The sequence below is a fragment of the Pelodiscus sinensis genome, chromosome 11 (assembly GCF_052426305.1).
Source record: "Pelodiscus sinensis isolate ZL-2025 chromosome 11, ASM5242630v1, whole genome shotgun sequence".
Lineage (NCBI taxonomy): Eukaryota > Metazoa > Chordata > Testudines > Trionychidae > Pelodiscus > Pelodiscus sinensis.
Window position 1 is genome coordinate 33,096,332 of NC_143062.1, and position 20,144 is coordinate 33,116,475.

Here is a 20,144-nt window from a genome sequence, read left to right on the forward strand (position 1 = left end):
AACAATTATTTAAATGAAGACAAAAATTAATTGAATGAAAGATCCAAGCAATGCTGGGTAAATCTTCTAGTGTTTGATATATGTGAGAATATTTCAGTGTACATTCTGGGGATTTTTTCATTTATCTATAGATTCTTGCCAAATTCACAGCTTATTTATTGATCCTGTTGTAACTTTTTTTTAAATCTGGTTTCACATTTAGAACCCATTGTTTAAATATGTTCGCAGTTGGAAATAATTATTTCTTAATAGAAACAATGCACTGATTTTTTTCTTACTCCATTCTTGATTATTTGTATCATCCAGTCTATCATTGCCATGTATTTTGAGAACTTCATGCAAAGGTTTATAGGGCAACTAAAAATCTCTCCCCCAGTGGAGGGACTCTTTTATTTTCCCAACATCATCATTTATTCTCTGAGCCATAGATTGAAGGCCATCATGTTTAAACTAATAAGCAGTGACATTCATCTAGTTTGCCCAGTGACAATTGTGTAAAAATCTTATGCTCCCTTTTGCATCAATGAAACTGTGATGCAGAGTGCCAGTTACCGATTCTGATTGAGTAGAGATCCATTGGTTAAGGGAGTGGAATCATTAGATTCTCTGTTGGTTTCCAGACCATGTTCTGTTGTGGAAGAGGAAATTGAAACTTGCAGAGTTTTAGTTTATGTATGGAGATTATTTCTACACAGCACTGTCAGCTGACTGTCAGGGCTCCCTATATCTGTCCCTTAAGACCGGCTGAAGTTCTTTTAAATTGTGCTTGGTTCTGTTACAGCAACTGAAGGAGTCAGGTTAAAACTTAAACAGTTACAGGTTTATTAAAGAAGCTTATAAATCATATGGTTACAATGGCTATTGCTCTATTTCTTAACTACTAGCAAAATATAGATCTTAAAAATGGTTACAAAGAAGATAAAGATAGAAAAATAGAAATAATGGTACCAAGTAACAGCTTACTCTTTCTATGTGTACACTTAAGACAGAGGACCACATCCAGGTACAATTTTTACCCCCTTCTGTGCCTCTCGACTCCAGCATGTCAGGCCAGGGCCGGTCCCTCAAATTCCTAGGAAAGACAAAAATACGAGGTGGGCGTCCCCATAGAACCTCGGGAGGTCAAACACCTAACCCGACCAGCAGATAGAGGGTAGAATGACACTCAAAAGAGAGTGTGCTGCTGTACCACCTTTATACTCATGGGGTCACGTATTTCTCTTTCTTGTCTGTCATGCCAAATGGGGCTGGTCTGTCTTTTGTGAGACCAGTTCTTACAAGGGAGTTGTGAACTTAATTTACACTTGTAAGAGAGATAACTAAATTGGAATTACTGGACATTCTTTTCTCAGTGGGAAATTCCTCTCCCAGGGACTGTGTGTGTGTTCGAATCAACATAGGTGCCAGCCGGTGGCAGTTCTTGCAGCCTCAAGGCCAGCTTATTGCCTTAATCGCTCTCTCCTCATATCTATGTTTTCAGCTTCTCAGGATCAGATGAGCCAGCATAGACTATGCTGATTTTACTGCTCCTTCTCTGCCCTGTATGCTTCAGGAACCTCAGAGAGGCAAATAAGATGGATGTGATGGGGGCGGGCTGTCTGGCTACAAGCACTATAGGAAATTAATATCAGGATGACTTGTTCATAATAAAGTTGTTTCTTTTTCTTCATATTTTTCTTACACAGAAAATGTAGTCAAGTAGTTGATAGGTTTGTTTAAGCCAAGCTGTAATAACATGTGGGCAGGTTGATTTGTGCACAGGAATCTAGAGCAGAAAGTAAACTATAGTTTTGATTATGCTTCATATTCTTTACGTTAATTTTAGAACATTGTTCTAAAATCCCAAGCATTGTTATAGACTGGGGACCAACCAGCTAAGTAGTAGTTCTGCAGAAAAGGACCTGGGGGTTACAGTGGATGAGAAGCTGGATATGAGTCAACAGTGTGCCCTTGTAGCCAAGAAGGCTAATGGCATATTAGGTTGCATTAAGAGGAGCATTGCCAGCAGATCCAGAGATGTCATTATTCCCCTTTATTCGGCTCTGGTGAGGCCACATCTGGAGTATTGTGTCCAGTTCTGGGCCCCCACTACAAAAAGGATGTGGACGCATTGGAGAGGGTCCAGCGGAGGGCAACGAAAATGATCAGGGGGCTGGAGCGCATGACCTGTGAGGAGAGACTGAGGGAGTTGGGTTTGTTCAGTCTGCAGAAGCGAAGAGTGAGGGGGATTTGATAGCAGCCTTCAACTTCCTGAAGGGGATGGAGAAAGGCTGTTCTCAGTAGTGACAGATGGGAGAACAAGGAGCAATGGTCTCAAGTTGTGGTGGGAGAGGTCCAGGTTGGATATTAGGAAAAACTATTTCACTAGGAGGGTAGTGAAGTACTGGAATGGGTTACCTAGGGAAGTAGTGGAGTCTCCATCCCTAGAGGTGTTTAAGTCTCGGCTTGACAAGGCCCTGGCCAGGTTAATTTAGTTGGGATTGGTCCTGCCTAGATCAGGGGGCTGGACCTGATGACCTTCTAAGGTCTCTTCCAGCTCTATGGTTCTGTGATTCTATGTGGAGTGGGACGGACAAAGGGTTGGGGTGCCAGAGGCAGGTTCCGGCTGAAAAACTTATCTGCTTGATTCCCAGCCAGCAGCCTTCTCAGGTAGACTCCCTACCTTCCCTGCCCCCACACTGGCTGCAGGGGCATGTGGTTTTTGAACAGCCATGAGCCTCAGGGGAAGGGGACAGGGTGCTTCACAAGCTACCTGTTGACAACCGGCATTTCCCATTGGCCGGAAACCAATGTTTCTTAGCCAAATATCATGCTATAGTTTAGCCACTCCATAAAATAAAAGCCAACATTTGTGAAATATTTTGTTATCATGTATCTACAGGGTACTAAAAAGAAAACTCCAATAAATAAATATAGGAAGAAGACTTTTCACTCTGTCATACAAAAATTCAAGTTAACACTACACTTTTATATGAATTTTGCCTTTTTTCAAAGCAGAATAGGGCAGCTAGATCAACTCTGAAAGGTAAAAATTTGTTGTGATGCTCTTCTGCTTTCATTAAAGGCATCTTTTTATATAGATTGGCTAACCTAGTGAAGTGGGCATTAAACTAGGTTTAAGACAAAAGCCCAAATGTAAGTCCAAAACATAGGAACTTGGGAGGAAATGGGCAGCAACAGTAGGGACAAAGGAGAGATTGGAGGGAATATTGAGGGGCAACCTAATAAACATCTTAGATGTCTTTTTACTATTGCAAGAGGTATGGGGAGTAAACAACTAGAAATACCAGTGAATATTACAATTCTGATATAATTGGCATCATAGAAACTTGGTGGGATAATTCATGTGACTGGAATATTGGTATAGAAATGTTCAACTGATTAAGGTACGGGGGAAAAGGGAAGAGTTGTTGCCTTATATCAAAGATGCATATGCTTGCATTGAAGATGAGGTAGAAGTGGGAGGCACATCTGTTGAAAATCTCTCGTTAAAAAGGAATTTTAAAAACCCCATGGATGATGGATGTCATGATAGGTGTCTATCATAGTCCACCTCACCAGGAAGGAATGGATGAGACTATTTTTAGACATCTGACAAAATCATCCAAAACCCAGGATTTAGTGATGATGGGGGATTTAAACTACACAGACATCTATAAAATAAGAAGGGCATTGATTATCTAACATATTTTTAGAATGCACTCGAGACAATTTTTATTATAGAAGATGGAAAAAACAAATAGGGGAGAGGCAATTCTCCATTTGATTCTGAGAAACTGGAGGCACCGGTTGAGAATTTCTAGGTGAAAGGCATGAGAGGAGAAAGTGAGCATGAAATGATAGAATTCATTATTCTAAGGAATGATAGGAGGGAAAACAGCAGAATGAAGTTAATGGACATCAAGAAGATGCACGTTAGCAAACTCATAGAATGTGTAGGTAAGATCCCATGAGAAGTAAGTCTGGAGGGAGGAATAGTTCAGGAGAGTTGATGTTTTTTACATAAATATTATTAAGGACATGAGCAAACTGTCCCAAGGTGTAGAAAATATAGAAAGTATTGTAAGAGATTACCCTTGCTTAACCAGGAGATCTTCAAGACACTGAAACTCAATAAAGAGTTTTCACTTTTTGTGTGACTAAGTCAAATTATAAAAGATGAATATAAAAAAACAACAACATAAACATGCAAGGACAAAATTAGAAGGGCCAAGGTAAAAAATAAGATTAATCTAGCTACGGTTATAAAGAGTAATAAGAAAACATTTTACAGATAAAAATGAGAAGCAAGAGAAAGATTGAGGAAAGCGTGGGCCGTTAATGAATGATGAAGGTAAAATAATAACATAAAACATAGCATTGGCCAAAATGTTAATGCCTTTTTTTTTTCAGTCTTCACTTATAAAGTTAGCAATGGTTGGATGAGTAACATAGTGAACAGCAGTATAAATGGGATAGGATCCGAGGCTAAAACAAGAAAAGAACAAATTTAAAATTACTTAGGCTAAGTGTCTTTAAGATGATAGGGTCTGATTAAATACATCCTAGAATACTTAAGGAACTAGCTGAAGAACTATCTGAGCTTTAATAATAATTTTTGAGAACTTATAGAATATGGAGGAGATCCAGAAGGTTAGAAAAGTGTAAATATAGTACCTGTCCAGAAAAAATGGAATAAAGACAACCCAGGGAATTTGTAAACAACTTGAAGAAAATAACGTGATAAGTAACAGTCAATATGGATTTGTCAAGTACAAATCACGTGATACCAACCTAATATCCTTCTTTGACAAGGTAGCAAGCCTTGTCGTCAGGGGATAAGCAGTAGATGTGATATATCTCAACTTTACTAAAGCTTTTGATACAGTTGTACATGAACAAACTAGAGAAATATAGCCTAGAAAAGGAACAAACCTACTGTGTGGTGGGTACACGACTGTTTGGAAAAGCTTAGATCATGTACTTACCAGTGATTCACACTAAGGGTGGAAGGGAGTATTGAGTGGGGACCTGTAGGGTTCTGTTCTGATCCAGTTCTATTCAATGTCTTCATAAAAGATTTGGATGATGGAACAGAGAATATACTCAAAAATTGTGGATGATACTGAGCTAAGGAGGGATTGCAAGCACTTTGGACAGCAGGACTAGAACTCAGAATGATCTGGACAAACTGGGGAAATAGTCTGAAATAAGTTAAAGGAAATTCAATAAATACTGCTCCGAGGAAGAAATAATCAGTTGCATGTATACAAAATGGTAAATGACTACCTGGATAGGAGTACTGCAGCAAAGGGTCTGGAGGTTATACATGTTGAATCTCTCTCATCTTGTATGCTGTGGTCTGGCAATGTTTGTGGTTTGGCATGATTTTAGTTAGTTGGATGTCCACTTATCATGGACGTGGCCAAATTCCTCAAAGTTTGTTTCTGGCCACCAGTCCTGCTCTCCGTTTTCTGTGCTGTTGTTTAGCTCTAATTTACCCCAAAATATCTTCTGAGTCCAGTAAGCAGTGGCAGTGTTGATGATAATGCTGCTAAGCGTAAGCATATTTTTTTAATGCTTTAGCTACTTATTTTCTTGTGCCAATACAGTAAAATGGTGTAACAACACTAGCACTTTTTTATGAAGAAAGTTGACAAGCCTTGGGTAGGCATAAGCATATATTGGGTGTATCAGTACAATCATACATTAATTACTAAGGAGCATTGCTAGCATTGTCCTGTTGATTCATCTTGTTGAAATAAAAATAGAGAGATCTACTCACAATAATATTGACCTTCCATGTTTGGAAAATTCTTTGATTCAGCACTGGACAAGTCTTGAGGGTATTGAACTAGAGAGGTTCAACCTGTAGTAGTACACAAACTATAGTAATACCGTTGCAAAAAAAAGGGGGGGAGACATGCTTTTGGGATGTATTAGCAGGAGTGTTGCAAGCAAGCCATGAAACAATTATTCCACTCTGCTGATCATTAATAAGGCTTCATCTGGAGTATTGTGTCCATTTAGGAGTACCACACTTTGGGAAGGATGTGGATAAATTGGAGAGCATCTAGAGAAGAGCACCAAAATTATTACATATTAGGAAAAAAACTTCCTATCTGTAAGGATAGTTAAGCAGTGGAACAAATTACCTAGGGAGATTGTAGACTCTGCATCACTGGAGACTTTTCAGAACTAGTTAGACAGGGATGATCTAGAAAAAAAAACTTGCCTCCTGTCCAATGTTCCCTCTACTCTTTCCCATACAAGTGTGGATTTTTTCCATCCATGGGCAGAATAGTTTTTTTATGTGCACCACCAGTAGAAACACAAACCTGGCTGTGGCCATTCTGCTAATCAGCATTTGAATCTCTTCTGAGCAGCCACATAAGCACTCAGCTTACAGGAAACACTGATCCTGCCTCAGTTCAGCCCTCTCTACGTCCCTTTCAATTCCATGTTTCTATGATTCTGTGATCAGAACCAAAATGTAGGTTTTATGATGTGAAGAAATTTTGTTGGTAGTGTGTATCCAAATACAAAGTTTACCCTGTTCGTATTTGCAAATCCAACACTACAGTAATGTGCTAGAATGTGAGGACCTATAGAATGAATCTGACTAGGAACCTTATCTATCTTGTTGGTAATATAGGTACAATAAAAACAAATAAACTTGACAGTCACCTTTTAAACACCAACTGTTAGAAATATTTATTTCTCTAAAACCACATTTCCTTTCTATGATGAGGATGCTAATAAGTATTACTGCTTTTATATTTTTATATTGTAAAGGACAGCTGGTGTTCATTGTTATAATCTTTGAAGCAGGATGATTTTTTTATCTTAAAAGAGAAATGATTATTCCTCAGCTAAACAACCATTCTTTGTCAAGTCTGACGCAGAATATTTAACAATCTTCTAACCTTTTACTTAATGAGCATTTTATGTTTTCTACTCTAATGATTTTATTCTGTTGGCAATTAAGGTTTCCTTGAGATATGAATGGATTATGATGAAGACATGCTAACACTTGTGTGGAGAATGTCAACTAGCTGCTCTGTGCTGAGTAGTAAAAGGATAGCTGCAGTAATTTAATTTGCCGAGGGCAATGGTGGGGGTGGGGAATGTATTTCTATGAATGGGAAATCAAATTTGTATACTACCCCACAGATCACTTTTTCTAATACATTCCACTCAGTATCCACTTGGAGCTGGGGCAGTTATCTAAGATTCTTTTGTTGAACTTCTGAAGCCAGATGTCAGAGTACTTTCAATGGGGAGTCCTTGACTTCGCCATGGTATACCACAGCTTGGTCTGACAGACTTAGAGCATAACGCCAATGCCTTTTAACTTGCCTTTGAGAAAATTTATCTGAGGGTAAAGGGTGAAGAGTAGCCATGGCAACAAAGGGTCTTTCATTTGACCATTTGATGTCAATAGTTTTGTTTTAGTGTTTGATAGGGCACACACAGATTGAGGGTGACAGATATGATACAAATCAGAAACCATATAGTAATCTATAGCCTTCTATTCACTGGTATCTAGTCTGCATATTCCTTTTCCTAGGCAGATAAAGAAAGAACATAATTGAGACTATAGTTTTTGGATTGTAACTGAATTCTAGACCTTTTATTTTCCAGTAGCTTAAAAGTTGGTCTGAAATCTCCAGTTGTGTTACATTTGTTCACATCCAGCAATTTGAAAGTCAAACCAGAGCTCTACTGACAGTTTTACTGATGGGAACATGATGATTTGTTGTACATATTAATTTAAGTGGTAGAGCTAATAAAGGATAAATTAATATTCATATGCTGCAGTTAATAAATTGCCTACTCTCATAAAGCTTTTAATGGGCCCCATTAAGATGTTACATTAATCTTCTTGAGATCCCTTTTATTTGCGCTAATCATTGTATTTTGACACACTGAAGTTAAAAGTTAATATTGAAGCAGTAAATCCAAATATTAGTTATTTTATTTATTGCACTTAAGTTATTTATGAAAAATGCAGAAATTGACAGCCCAGTAACATCTTATTCCTTTTTATTGGCTTTTTTACCCCTTTTTTATCTAAATCTGAGGGTCATTCCTGAAATGTATTTAAGCATAATTTCAGAAAGGCTTTTTTGTTGTTGTTTTTATTGCTTCTCTCATTCTCTGAAGAAATAACAGGTAAACTTGCTACCTTTTCAAATATGCTGAGGAGGCCTGCAAACCAAATTAATTGGAACATACATGCAGATCATCCAAATCTAATGAAATTGAGGTGGCATTACAGGTGCTCAGTACAGTAATTCCTCATTTAACACTATAGATATGTTTCAGAAAACGATCGTGTTAAGTGAAAATGTATTATGTGGGGTCAATTTTCCCATTGAAAATAATGAAAAAGGTGGGGGTTGTGTTTCAAGCAGTGGTGTCTATTGGGACCGGGACATGAGGTTGGGGGAGAAAGGGAACTGGGTTGCAGCAGGGAAGGGGAAGTGTTTGGCTCTGGGGAAGGGAAGGGAAAGAGAGGGGAGGGGGATTAGGTTGGGAGTATGCCCCGGTGACCAGTCTGCCAGGACTCGCACTGCATCCAGCGAGGGGGAGTCAGTGGGGAATGGCCCAGCGAGCGACGAACCCTCCGCCCTTTTTTCAGGGAGGCAGGGGAAGCCCCACGCAGCCGCCAGCAATGAGCTGGCTGGGGAAATCATGTTATTCCGGGGACGGTCGTGTAATTCAAAAAACGTTCCCTAAAAAAAATCATGCTATCACGAAAATGTGTTAAGTGGGCACGTGTTAAATGAGGAATTACTGTACTGAAACTTATAAAGTCCATTGAAATCTTCCTGGTGTTGTCTTTATGATGGGGATATCTGTGTACAAGATATTGGATTAAGGCATGAATCTGAATCCTTCCTACACCTTCAAGCATCGTTAAAGACAGTGTTCCCCAAATGGTGGATCATGGCAAGGTTCTAGATCAGTGGTCAACAACCAATAGATTGGGATCTATTGGTAGATCCCGGAATCTCTGACAGGTGATCCTGACTGGATTGGCCCTTCAGCTGCCCCTCTTCCCACTGCTGTGCTGTTCCTGCCCTCTGCCTTGGAGACTGAGGAGGGAGATTCTGAGATGCCAGTGTTCCTTCCCCCCATACTCATCTCAACAGAGTGAGCAGGGTGGGGCCTTGGAGGTGGGTGGGGCAAGGCCTTGGAGAAGGGGCAGGGAAGAAAGCATGGCAAGTGAATCTGGATTTGTTTGACCTCCCAACTGAGGGTGGAGTCTCTGAATGGGACATGAAGAGTACCAAATGAACAGCCATGCAGTCTGATGGTTTTTATCCATGGAATTGGTATATGCTGTGAGCACTGGAAATGCAAAGTTCCCCATACCTCCACTTCCATTGTGTTTTATCACAGTGGGGTCACATCTAAGGGCGAGGCAGTAATTCCGTTTCCATGCCCATTTGGTCCTTGTTTTCATTCAGACAGTTTTCACGGCAGTTTCAGCAGTTTTGGGGATGACGACACTGGAAACCGGTCTAAGACTTCAGCTTCAATTTGCACCCTGCATACCATGTATATTTTGCACTGAGTATACGATGCAACCTGGAATAGCTTCAGACAAATGAAAATCTCCAACCTATACAATTCCCCATATAATTTTTTGGAAAGGTGATAAAAATATCAAGGGCTTCTGTATTTGTTGTAGATGATTCTCAGATCATATTTGCTCACTGTACAAGTGAAATACGTATTTTGAATTTTGCACTGTGAGCTTGACATGTTCTTCTTTTTCCCTAAGAACAATGATCCTGAATTTAAAACATAAATGCCAAATTTTGTTGGTGGCGGTTATGAAACAAAATGGAGAATCCAGCCTTTCCTTTCTATATCTGTATTTGCTCATTAGAGCTAAAAGGAGTTTGTGATTGGTATGTAAACCTCAAACCAGTGTTTGCAAGCATATTCCCATTGTCTTAATTGGAGCTTTCTATGGGCACAAGAATGCAACCATTTTACAACTCATTGCCTAAGAATAGCCATGATGACTAAGCAGATATGATTCTGACATACAGAGAAAATCTATAGAGTTAAGGAGTCAGTATTACATAATCAGCATTATGAGTGTATCTGTATTTTGGCAAATATACAATAGACTTTGTAAATCTCTGATGAGCTTTCAACAAAGGGTGATTTTTATTACCCTTGTAATAGAATACATTTAATTGATTGCCTTACAATGACTTACTAGCACTTTTGTTTACTTAGGCTCTATTTTAATATACTCTTCTTAAAGCTTTTTTTATTTTATCCTATATCTACTAGTTGCTTCTTGGTTCCTTAAAGGCTCTTGCTCTATAAAAATCCTGTAAAGTTCATTGTTTATTCTTCCATTCTGGTATGCAAATGAGTTTTTTGGACTGGCTTCTTAACTAACCTACAGTCCTATAAAGTTAAATTCATTGCATTCTTTTTTAGCGTAGTTTGGTTTAATCAATTAAACTGATGGATACAGAGTTAATTCATGTGTCGTCTGGCATCACTGCTCTGAAAGCATGCTAGGTTTCAGTATCCATTTGCTTAATGAGATCGTAGCTTAACGGGTAGATGCCATCAGGGTGCACCAGTTATACGTATTGCTGTAGTGATTAAACTATTTTCTGTCTCAGTGACCATTAATTTTATTTCATTCCATTACTAACCTGTATTAGCATATGTAAACTTCATTCCTCCTGAGATGGAGATGACCAACTATGTACTCTGATGTCATGGGTTTGACGTTTCTTGTTTGTTTGTTTTTTCATGTGCTTCCTTTTTTCTTTGTAAAACTTTTGTATAGTGTGAGATGGATTTATTTAGCATTTTGGTCCTATTTGGGGTTGTGTTCCTGGTGCTGTCAAGTTCTTGTAAATGAGGCCTTCCAGAGATGAGCTATTATCAGTGTCTTTGTTACTCTGCTGTGGGTTGTGATCTCAACTCTGTGCCTTTGCTGCAGGAGACCAGAGCTCTGGCCCAGCAGAATAGGATAGTGGGGTGCCTGAGAGGGTAGGTAGGCAGGATCAGTGATATGATCAGCACATTGGGTTATAGTCTCAAAGGGACTTCTGTGATCCAACCCGTCACATGTGATAATCCTTGATTGAGCCCTTCCTCTTGAACCAAGGGCCAAGTATTGTCTTTGTTGCTTGTCAATAAAAAACACCTTCCTAGTGGTGGTCATCTCAGCTAGAAGGATAAGGGAAATGCAAGATTTCATGGTGGGTCTGCTATATGTATTTTTTCACAAGGACACAGAGTCCATAGGTTTAACTCCAACTGTCAGCCTATGTGGGTATCCAACTTTCATATCAGCCAACACACTCTTTTTCTCCACTCATCTCAAGAAGGTGGTTTTGCCCATGAAAGCTTTTATTTATTTATTTATTTTATAAATCTTCTTATAAATATTTCTGAAATTGTTTGTTTGTTTGTTTGTTTGTTTGTTTGTCCCAAAAGATCTCTGAAATGGTAAGAGCTAGAAACACCACATTTTGAATGGATACTGCTGATTTCTTAACTTAAATAACTGGATTGGTTATATCTCGAAACAGGTCCCCTGGTTCTCCCAGAGCCCCAACTGGGCCCACTGATAATTAGCTTTTAGTAGCACCTGATCATAGAAACACAAAATTTTGCATGGATACTACTGATTTCCTAATTTCAATAACTGGATTGGTTATGTCTTGAAATTGGGTCCCCCAGAGCCCTAACTGGGCCACTAATTAGCTTTTAGTAGTGCCTGATCATAGGCATTGCCTGGACTCTTCTGTTAAGCATGTCACATAAACTGCAACTATGAGATACTAGAGGATAAAGCATGTGGGCACCTGCAGCACCATCAAGGGAAAGCCCATGGGGGAGAGGCTGCAATGGGGCAGAGAATCAGCAACCTCTGCTATAATAGGGCACCAGCAGGTCTCCAGGACAGACCCAAATGTGGGTGATGCTGGCGGGGGTCTAGCCTTGCTAATTGTGGGTAGGAGAAGTCTCCAGATATCACAGCCTTTCAACATCTTCACGCAGCTGGGCTCTGATGGAAACCCTTCTGGAAAATAAAGTTGCTTCCCCCCCTACACACACACACGCACACACAAACGAGCCATCCCACCACTCGCCCTCTTTTGGGCTGCGTGTGTTCTCCTGGCAGGGCTGTGTGCATTATCAGCAAGTGCCACAGGCATTATGTACTTTGCAGGATTAAGCTCACAGTACAAAGAGGAGATGAGTAGGAGGACAAAGTTTTGAGCACTGTGGAGGCTGAGGAGGACATGGTATGCTCAGAACAGCCTATTCTCATAAGAGCAGGTATTATCAGGTGCTGCATATTCTGATCATCTAGATATCACTAATTGGACATGGTCTGAAGGTATTTTGATTTGTCTGATCAATGCAACCGGTCCAGCTGCTGCTAGGAAGTCCATTCAGGTTGCCCCATGGAGTGTGCACTGAAGGCACTCGGGGAGTGGCTACTTGGAGTAGTGATTTGCTGCTGCTGCAGAGCCCAAGAGACATCCCCTCCATTTCTCAGGGCTGCAGACATTGGTTTGCATAGAGTCTTTAAGGGAAGATGGGTCTTCCTGATTTGTGGGGATTGAGAAAAGAGACCCTAAGGGATTTGTCGTTTTGTAAGCACATCATTAGCTATGTTAATTTCTCAAAGTAATATATGAGAGAAAAGTATTTCCAATAAAATATGCTATGTTAATGTAATTGACATAGTTCATTCATCACACCTTTTACTATATTTTCCACGGGTGACACTGGGTATTTCTGTTAGTTGTCTTATAAATATTTCCGAAAGTTTGTTTGTTTGTCCCGAAAGATCTCCGAAATGGTAAGAGCTAGAAACACTAAATTTTGAATAGATACTACTAATTTCCTAACTTAAATAACTGGATTGGTTATATCTCAAAATTAGTTCCCCCAGAGCTCCAGTTGGGCCCCCAGAGCTCCAATTGGGCCACTAATTAGCTTTTAGGAGCACCTGATCATAGGTATTTGCTGGACTCTTCCGTTAAGTGTGTCACATAAACTGCAACTATGAGATCCTTTCCCTATGATAAAAGAAAAAGTATTTCCAATAAAATATGTTAACATAATTTATGCAGTTCATTCACCGCACCTTTTGTTATCAAGAAATGAGTTAAATGTAAATGTGTTTTGTAAGCACATCACTAACTGTGTTAATTTCTTAAAGTAATATATAAAATAAAAGTATTTCCAATAAAATATGCTATGTAAATGTCATTGATGTAGTTCATTCATCACACCTTTTACTATATTTTCTCTGGGCGGCGCTGGGTATTTTTGCTAGTATATAAATAAAAGCTTTCATGGGCAAAATCACCTTCCTGAGATGAGTGGAGAAAAAGATTATATAAATATGAGAGACTTCATATGCTAGACATTGTTAGAACTTCATTGTGATAGAACTAAAACCATTCAGATGCATGCCCAGTCTTCATTGCATTTGTTGAGTTTAGTCAGTATCACCAGAGACAATCTAAATGGATCTCAGACTGTGTAACTGTCTAGCCAATAAAGACTCTCCAATACAGCTAGGGCTCACTTTACCTATGTTTCTACAACCAGCTTTGCAAATGCCCCATTTCTGATATATGCAGAGTGGCAAGTTGGATTTCTGTGAACACCTTTACTTTCTGTTGTTCTTTGGTGCTTGCCTCCAGGTGGGTACAGACTTCAAGGGGCGCTCCTATGGTCACATTTCAAATAGACATTTACTCACTTGTCTCCTGGCTTTCAGGAGGACTGTTGGCTATTACAGGGAATACAGTCTGTGTGGACAGTCACTCAAAGAAGGATGGATGTATGTGTATATATATATATATATATATATATATATATATATATATATATATATATATATAGTTACTTACCCAAGATTAATAGAAGTTCTTCAAGATGAGTGATCCACACAGATTCCATATCTTATACTCTGCCCATGCTCATCAGAGGTCCTATATCTGGGATTTTTATTGGCAAAGGAACTGAGCATTGGTGGAGGATGCCCTGTGCCTTATATCCCCAACTACAGGAAATGAGAATGTGTGAGGGGCACAGAGAATGTGTGAGTAGCCCCAAAGGACACTGCTATTGAAAAGAATCTGCTCTTGCATGTTTGGGGCATTTGGACACCAATAGTGGAGTCTGTGGGGATAGCACATCTCAAAGATCTATATTAAATCTGTAGGGTAAGTAACTAACTTCTAATGCTGGCAGTGATTACATAATTTAATGGATTTAGAATAACTATTAAACAGTCTTGACATGCATATCACAAATGAAAAGCATAGTACAATTGGAAATGATGCTTGGCATGAACTATTTCTTACAAACTTGTTCAGCACTGTTATGGTTCACTTACACGCAGCAACTGTTTTTAAAATTAAAACCGAATTTGTGGTTCAAAAAGCACTAATAAAAAACATCTCAGGAGAACAGTTGTAAAATTAATAGCAATCTTACATTTATTTCTATACCTTTATTGTCAAAACTTTGTTTTGTATAATGTAACAAGTTATTTTTAAATGATAAAGCCGTTCAGATCCAGTGCAAACTGTCTTTAAGAGCTAAGTCAATCAATGATGAGCTTATTAGAGATGAAAATATCACTAGTTTTATATTTAAATGATATAATGAAGTTGTTGTTATAATGAAGTTCCATTTCCAAATCAGTGTCTATTAGAGGAATAAAGGATCTGTTTCCTATGTTAAAATCCATTTTTACTCAGTGACCTTGAATAGGATTTAATTTTAAATGATACATTTTAATAGCCATGAAAGTGGGGGGCAGATGTATATCACCATTTTCCTTGCATACTCTTTTTTTAATCAGTATATTTAATAACTGACCTGGACTCTGATCTTCCAAATACTTATGCATATGTATAACTTTACATATTGTGAATAACATCATTGATTGCACTGTGACTAGTCACAGCGCATAGTTACTATATGCTTAAGTCTTTGCAAATTCAGGACTTTGCATCATTCCTAAGTTTGCCTTGCTTCAGCAAAACATTGATGCATGTGCTCAGCTCCCATTGACTTCAGATGCATATTTGTGCATCACTAGGGACCTGAATAGGGGTACTTTATTGAATCAGAGCGTGTGATCTTACAAAAAATTGTCATTGTGTGCTGGTCTCTCGTGAATGTGCACTGAGTCCTTCTAAACTTGGTGAAATTGTTCCTGTAGCTAAGCTCTTTGAACCTAACATGGCAGTGTGTTCGAGGTTAGTGCATTAACCTACTGTACCATCTCCAGTAGCCCCCAATATAAGCATAAATTAACAAGTTGATTGAATTTTGCAGATGTTGTACCTTGTCACACTGGTATTGACTTTCAGAATTAAAATAATTTGATTTTAAGTGAATTGTTCAATGCCAAAACTTTGTCTCTGAATGTTGTTTGATAATAGTGAAATGCTGCAAGAGCTCAGTCCATGTTTCTCCTCCTTTTTTGTCCAAAGTGATGTGAATGGATTTCCTCACAAGCACGGCTTAATTACATCTGTTGTTGGTATCACTATCCATGTAAAAGGTAGGAAAGAGTGTGTAATGCTAATTAGCACCTTTAATATAGGAACAAAATAAAAAAAAAACCTTTTAAAGAGCCATCACAGAGTTAGATTTTTTGTGCTTCTGCAACATGTACTTTCCCTTTAAAGACATAATTAACACTAATGTGTACCACATAATAGATATGTTAAACAGTTTATATTGTTTTCAATTTCTATTTTTAATATGTTGAAAAGTTCATCAGTCTAGTGTTTCAGATTTTGTGGCATGCATGCTATAAATGTTCTGGACTGATTAATTCTGTACTACAGTCAGAATATCCAATTTCTGCTCTGGCAAGGAAGCTATGTGATGATTTGGAGGATCTGTCTATACAATTTATAAATTCTGGTTGATAATAAAAAGTTGTTACTCAGAAGATTGTTCTGTCCTTGACTGTCTCTATGTGAATGTAAAAACAACAAGCAGTTATGTGGCACCTTAGAGACTACCAGACTAACACAGCTATCCCTCTGAGTCTATGTAAATGTGATATCCACCATAGGCTAGTGGGACTGTGTCATGACTCTGCCAGACCAGTGACAAAATTCATAATTTTTTACAAATTAGTGAGATATTTGTCACTTTGATCTGGATATTTGGTACAGTAGATTCACAAAATCTCAAATATTGGTTTCAAATTCTAGTTTCTTGACTGACTTAAAACATTAGTCTTGAATACTTGGTTCTTAAGTATTTGGTTTTTTGAAAGTGATTATGAAATCAAGATGTTTTGCAGTAGCTGAACTTAAGTGTAAAGTATGTGAGTGTTGTTTCTTCTTATATACAAAATTTGTTTTGAAGTAACGTAACACTACATAAAAGAAATTACTTTATGGATGGCTTTTGAAAAACCAGTTGGTTTAAATGTATGGAGCTAGAGCCAGGGTTGTGTGAAACACTCATACACATGCAAATAAAATTGGTACAGGTATTCCTAAAACTTCTTGAAATCCAAGCAAATTTATATAAAACATGAGCACGAGCAGGGTTTACTTTTCACACTAAGCTGATGGGCAATTTGGTGGGAATATTAAATAGATAATTATGCTCAAGTAGTTATTAAACAGAATGAAAGGAAGCTGGTATGAGAGCAGAATATTGTATATCTTGAATTCGTATAATGCTTCACTAGCCAATTTCTCCAAATTTGTGGAATGTAAATTCAGTAGAGATTGGGGCCCATAATTGTGCTAAGGCTGTTTCTGGCTCTCGCTGACATACTATGCTCCCTTAAGCCCTCTGCTTGCTTCTCAGTCTAGTGTTTATCCCACATCCCTAAAAAGAGCTGTATTTGCACGTCTCATGGTGTACTCCTGACTGTGTATATACATGGCTGCATGCTTGGCTGCTATTTCATGGAATGGCTACTATTTCAGTTTCGAAGGCCATATGTTAGAACGCTGCTGTAACAGAGCTGAGTATTTTCGTGGGCCACAGTATATAGAAAGTCCCAAAGACTCATCTTAGAAAGTGAACACTAATAATACTGTGTTTGTATTTCAGATTAAGTGGGAGGAAGCTGGAAACAAGTAAACTTGAAAGAGACTTGGGGGTGATAATGATAAGACCAAATTAGACACAAGTATGCGTTGTGAAAAGCAAAATTATTTTAGCCATCTGCGCTGCCATTCTGCTTGGCAGAGGCATTGTGTATTGGATAAAGGAGGCAATAATCAATGTCTAATTGATTATAGTAAGATCTGGAATATTGCAATGATTTCTGGAGTCTTTGATACTAGAGAGATGTTGATAAATTGGAGGGATATAAGAAGCAAACAAGAAAAATTATCAAAGGCTTAGAGGGACCTGAGTAGAAGTAGTATTAATGAAGTTAATCTGCTAAGGTAATTGCCTGACTAAGCAGTGACTACATGAAGATAAAATAATGGTCTACCAAAACTTTAAGAGTAAATTTTACAGATGGAGACAGATTATTTTGGACAGTGCAAAAGCAAGATATTGACAGCAATAATTGGGTAAATATCAGAAAAGACTTCACACCAGTGTGATCCACCTGCCTAAGCTGAGGAAATGACACTTCAGTGGGAAATATTTTTTTGCCAGGGGCCACTTCAGAAATTTTTGAAGTGGCCCTGGGCTGCAGTGGAAGGGACAGGACCTGAAGCGGAAGGGGCAGGGCCAGGATACTTCCCTTATTTCCCACCCACAGACCATGATTGGTCTCGGGGTAGGGGAGCACTTGAAGTCTTCTCTACCCCCACCCCAAAGGTTCCTCGTAGGTGCCCATACCCCTGGCAGTGGGAGGAGATTTTGTGCACTCCTCCTTCTGCCCCGAAGCCAGTCAGGGCTTGGGGGCAGGAGAGCGCGCAAAGTCTCCTCCCACCCTGTCAGGAGTGCATAGCGCTACTAACCTCCACACACTCCTGGCAGGATGGAGGAAACTTTGTGCGCTCACCTCCACCCCCAGGCTGGATCTGGCCCATGGAGGCCCCTTTGCCAACCCTGGTCTAGGCTCAGCAAAGTACTATTAAATGTACTTCAGAAAACAATCCTGTGTGGGGAAGAAAATTGTTCCCAAATTTTTCCATAGTGTGCTTTTTTAATAGAAAGTGTCTCCTAGAAAATCTCCTCTCTCCATCATGACTGCATAAACCACATCCCTCCTTTACAATCATTTAACATCCTGTGTCAACTGTTGCAGTTGTTTATAGGAAAAGTAACATTACAAACATATTTAATATATACAATATAATTAGTATCTGGAAAAAAGAATGTGAAACCAGTACCATGTGCTTTGCATAGCACCCATGATCCTATGAACCACAATTTGGGAATATCCTACTCTAGATGGCCTGCTGAGTCTTCTTGATCTTTCATTTATTTGAGTTGCTCCTGGTGGGCTAGCAAAATCTAAAACAAGACATGTTAACTTACCTTACTATGTATTTTAGAAATGGGCATCTGTCTTTCAGTCTGAGTCCAGTTGTTCAAGAACTCCTCCTAAATGGCAAGAGCTAGAACCACTAAATTTAGTATGTCGCTTCCTCTTATAATAATTTAAAGCAACATAAGCATTTGGTTGTGCCAGGGCAATGGGATGTGCTTTGAATTTGAACCTTTCTCATAAAGTGGAAAAGGTGGAGTCTGGCAGGAAGGACAATTGCACTCTAATATGACCACAGAATCAGCAGCGAGGGACCAGAGAGAGAGACCGGGTCAGCTATAGCCACATTGAGCTAGCAGGGGGCAGAAGTGGAAAATGGGACCGCTAACTACTATATGTTTCAAAGATTTTTTTTTCAGCTTGTGTGTCTGTCTGTCCCGCAAGTGAGGCACATATACCCCTTCCCCGGCTGTGCCTCCTGTAGCTACTGCGGCAATGGAGAGGCGCTTCTGACCTGGCCCCAAGCTGCTAGGCTACGTCTACACTGGCCCCTTTTCCGGAAGGGGCATGTTAATTTCAGAGATCGCAATAGGGAAATCCGCGGGGGATTTAAATATCCCCCGCGGCATTTAAATAAAAATGTCCGCCGCTTTTTTCCAGCTTTTAGAAAAGCCGGAAAAGAGCGTCTACACTGGCCCCGATCCTCCGGAAAAAGCGCCCTTTTCCGGAGGATCTTATTCCTACTTCTTATTCCTACTTTTACTCCGGAAAAGGGCGCTTTTTCCAGAGGATCGGGGCCAGTGTAGACGCTCTTTTCCGGCTTTTCTAAAAGCCGGAAAAAAGCGGCGGCCATTTTTATTTAAATGCCGCGGGGGATATTTAAACCCCCCGCGGATTTCCCTATTGCGATCTCTGAAATTAACATGCCCCTTCTGGAAAAGGGGCCAGTGTAGACGAGCCCCTACAGTGAGAGAGGGCTGGAGCTGTCCTCTTACCCCCAGGGTAGCCTGCATACTGAACCGGTCATTCTCAGCTCCACCCCAGAACAATGCTTTAAATAAAGAAAAACAAAATGTATTTGAGTTAAGGTCCCGAGCAATGCTGGGTGACTTTTCTAGTACCCTATAAAATGAAAATGGACAAAATAGCTGCTCATCAATCTCCAACGTTAACTTTAAAATACTAATTAATTTTAGTTCCCATTTTATAATTAACCTAATATATTGCGTCTGATCACTGTATGGAATCTGGCCCTGGTCCAGAGAGACCAAACATCACTGTTGTCTGAAAGCACTACGCAGGCTTATGTGAAAATAATTAGTTACCTCAGTTAAGTTTCTGAACAGAGAGATGGCTGTATTTCAAAACTACAATAACAATAGACATACATGGTGACAGCCTTTGCTGGGACATGGATAGTAATCTCCTTCCTTGTCTTATCTTAGAGGTGGTTCCTCCAAAAGAGAATGAAGAGCTTTGTAGGGTGATGAAGCGTGTGCTTCCATTGCTCATGTTGTACCTGGCCTGTGGATAAATAAAGGACTTCCCTGGTGTTAGGGAAGCTTTGTGTTGCTTCAAAGGCACAAATGAACATAGAGGATCATTCCAATAGAGGGAAGTAAGATGTCATGGCCATCTTATAGACGTTGCAGGTTAAATAACCTCTTAACTGTACGAGGAGAACAGACCCAGGATTAGGAAAATG

At 39.3% G+C, this 20,144-nt stretch overlaps 1 protein-coding gene across 4 annotated transcripts in view; it reads left to right on the plus strand.

The window, feature by feature from the left end:
- Positions 1-20,144, plus strand: part of RAD18 (RAD18 E3 ubiquitin protein ligase) — a 209,272-nt gene that overhangs the window by 174,328 nt on the left and 14,800 nt on the right. The window contains exon 13 of one of the 4 annotated variants that reach the window (XM_075938715.2): positions 15,504-15,574. The exons of the other annotated variants lie outside the window; for them this stretch is intronic. Within the exon in view, the coding sequence (XP_075794830.2) occupies positions 15,504-15,574 (71 nt within the window). The remainder of the gene's footprint in view (positions 1-15,503; positions 15,575-20,144) is intronic. 4 annotated transcript variants of the gene reach the window in all.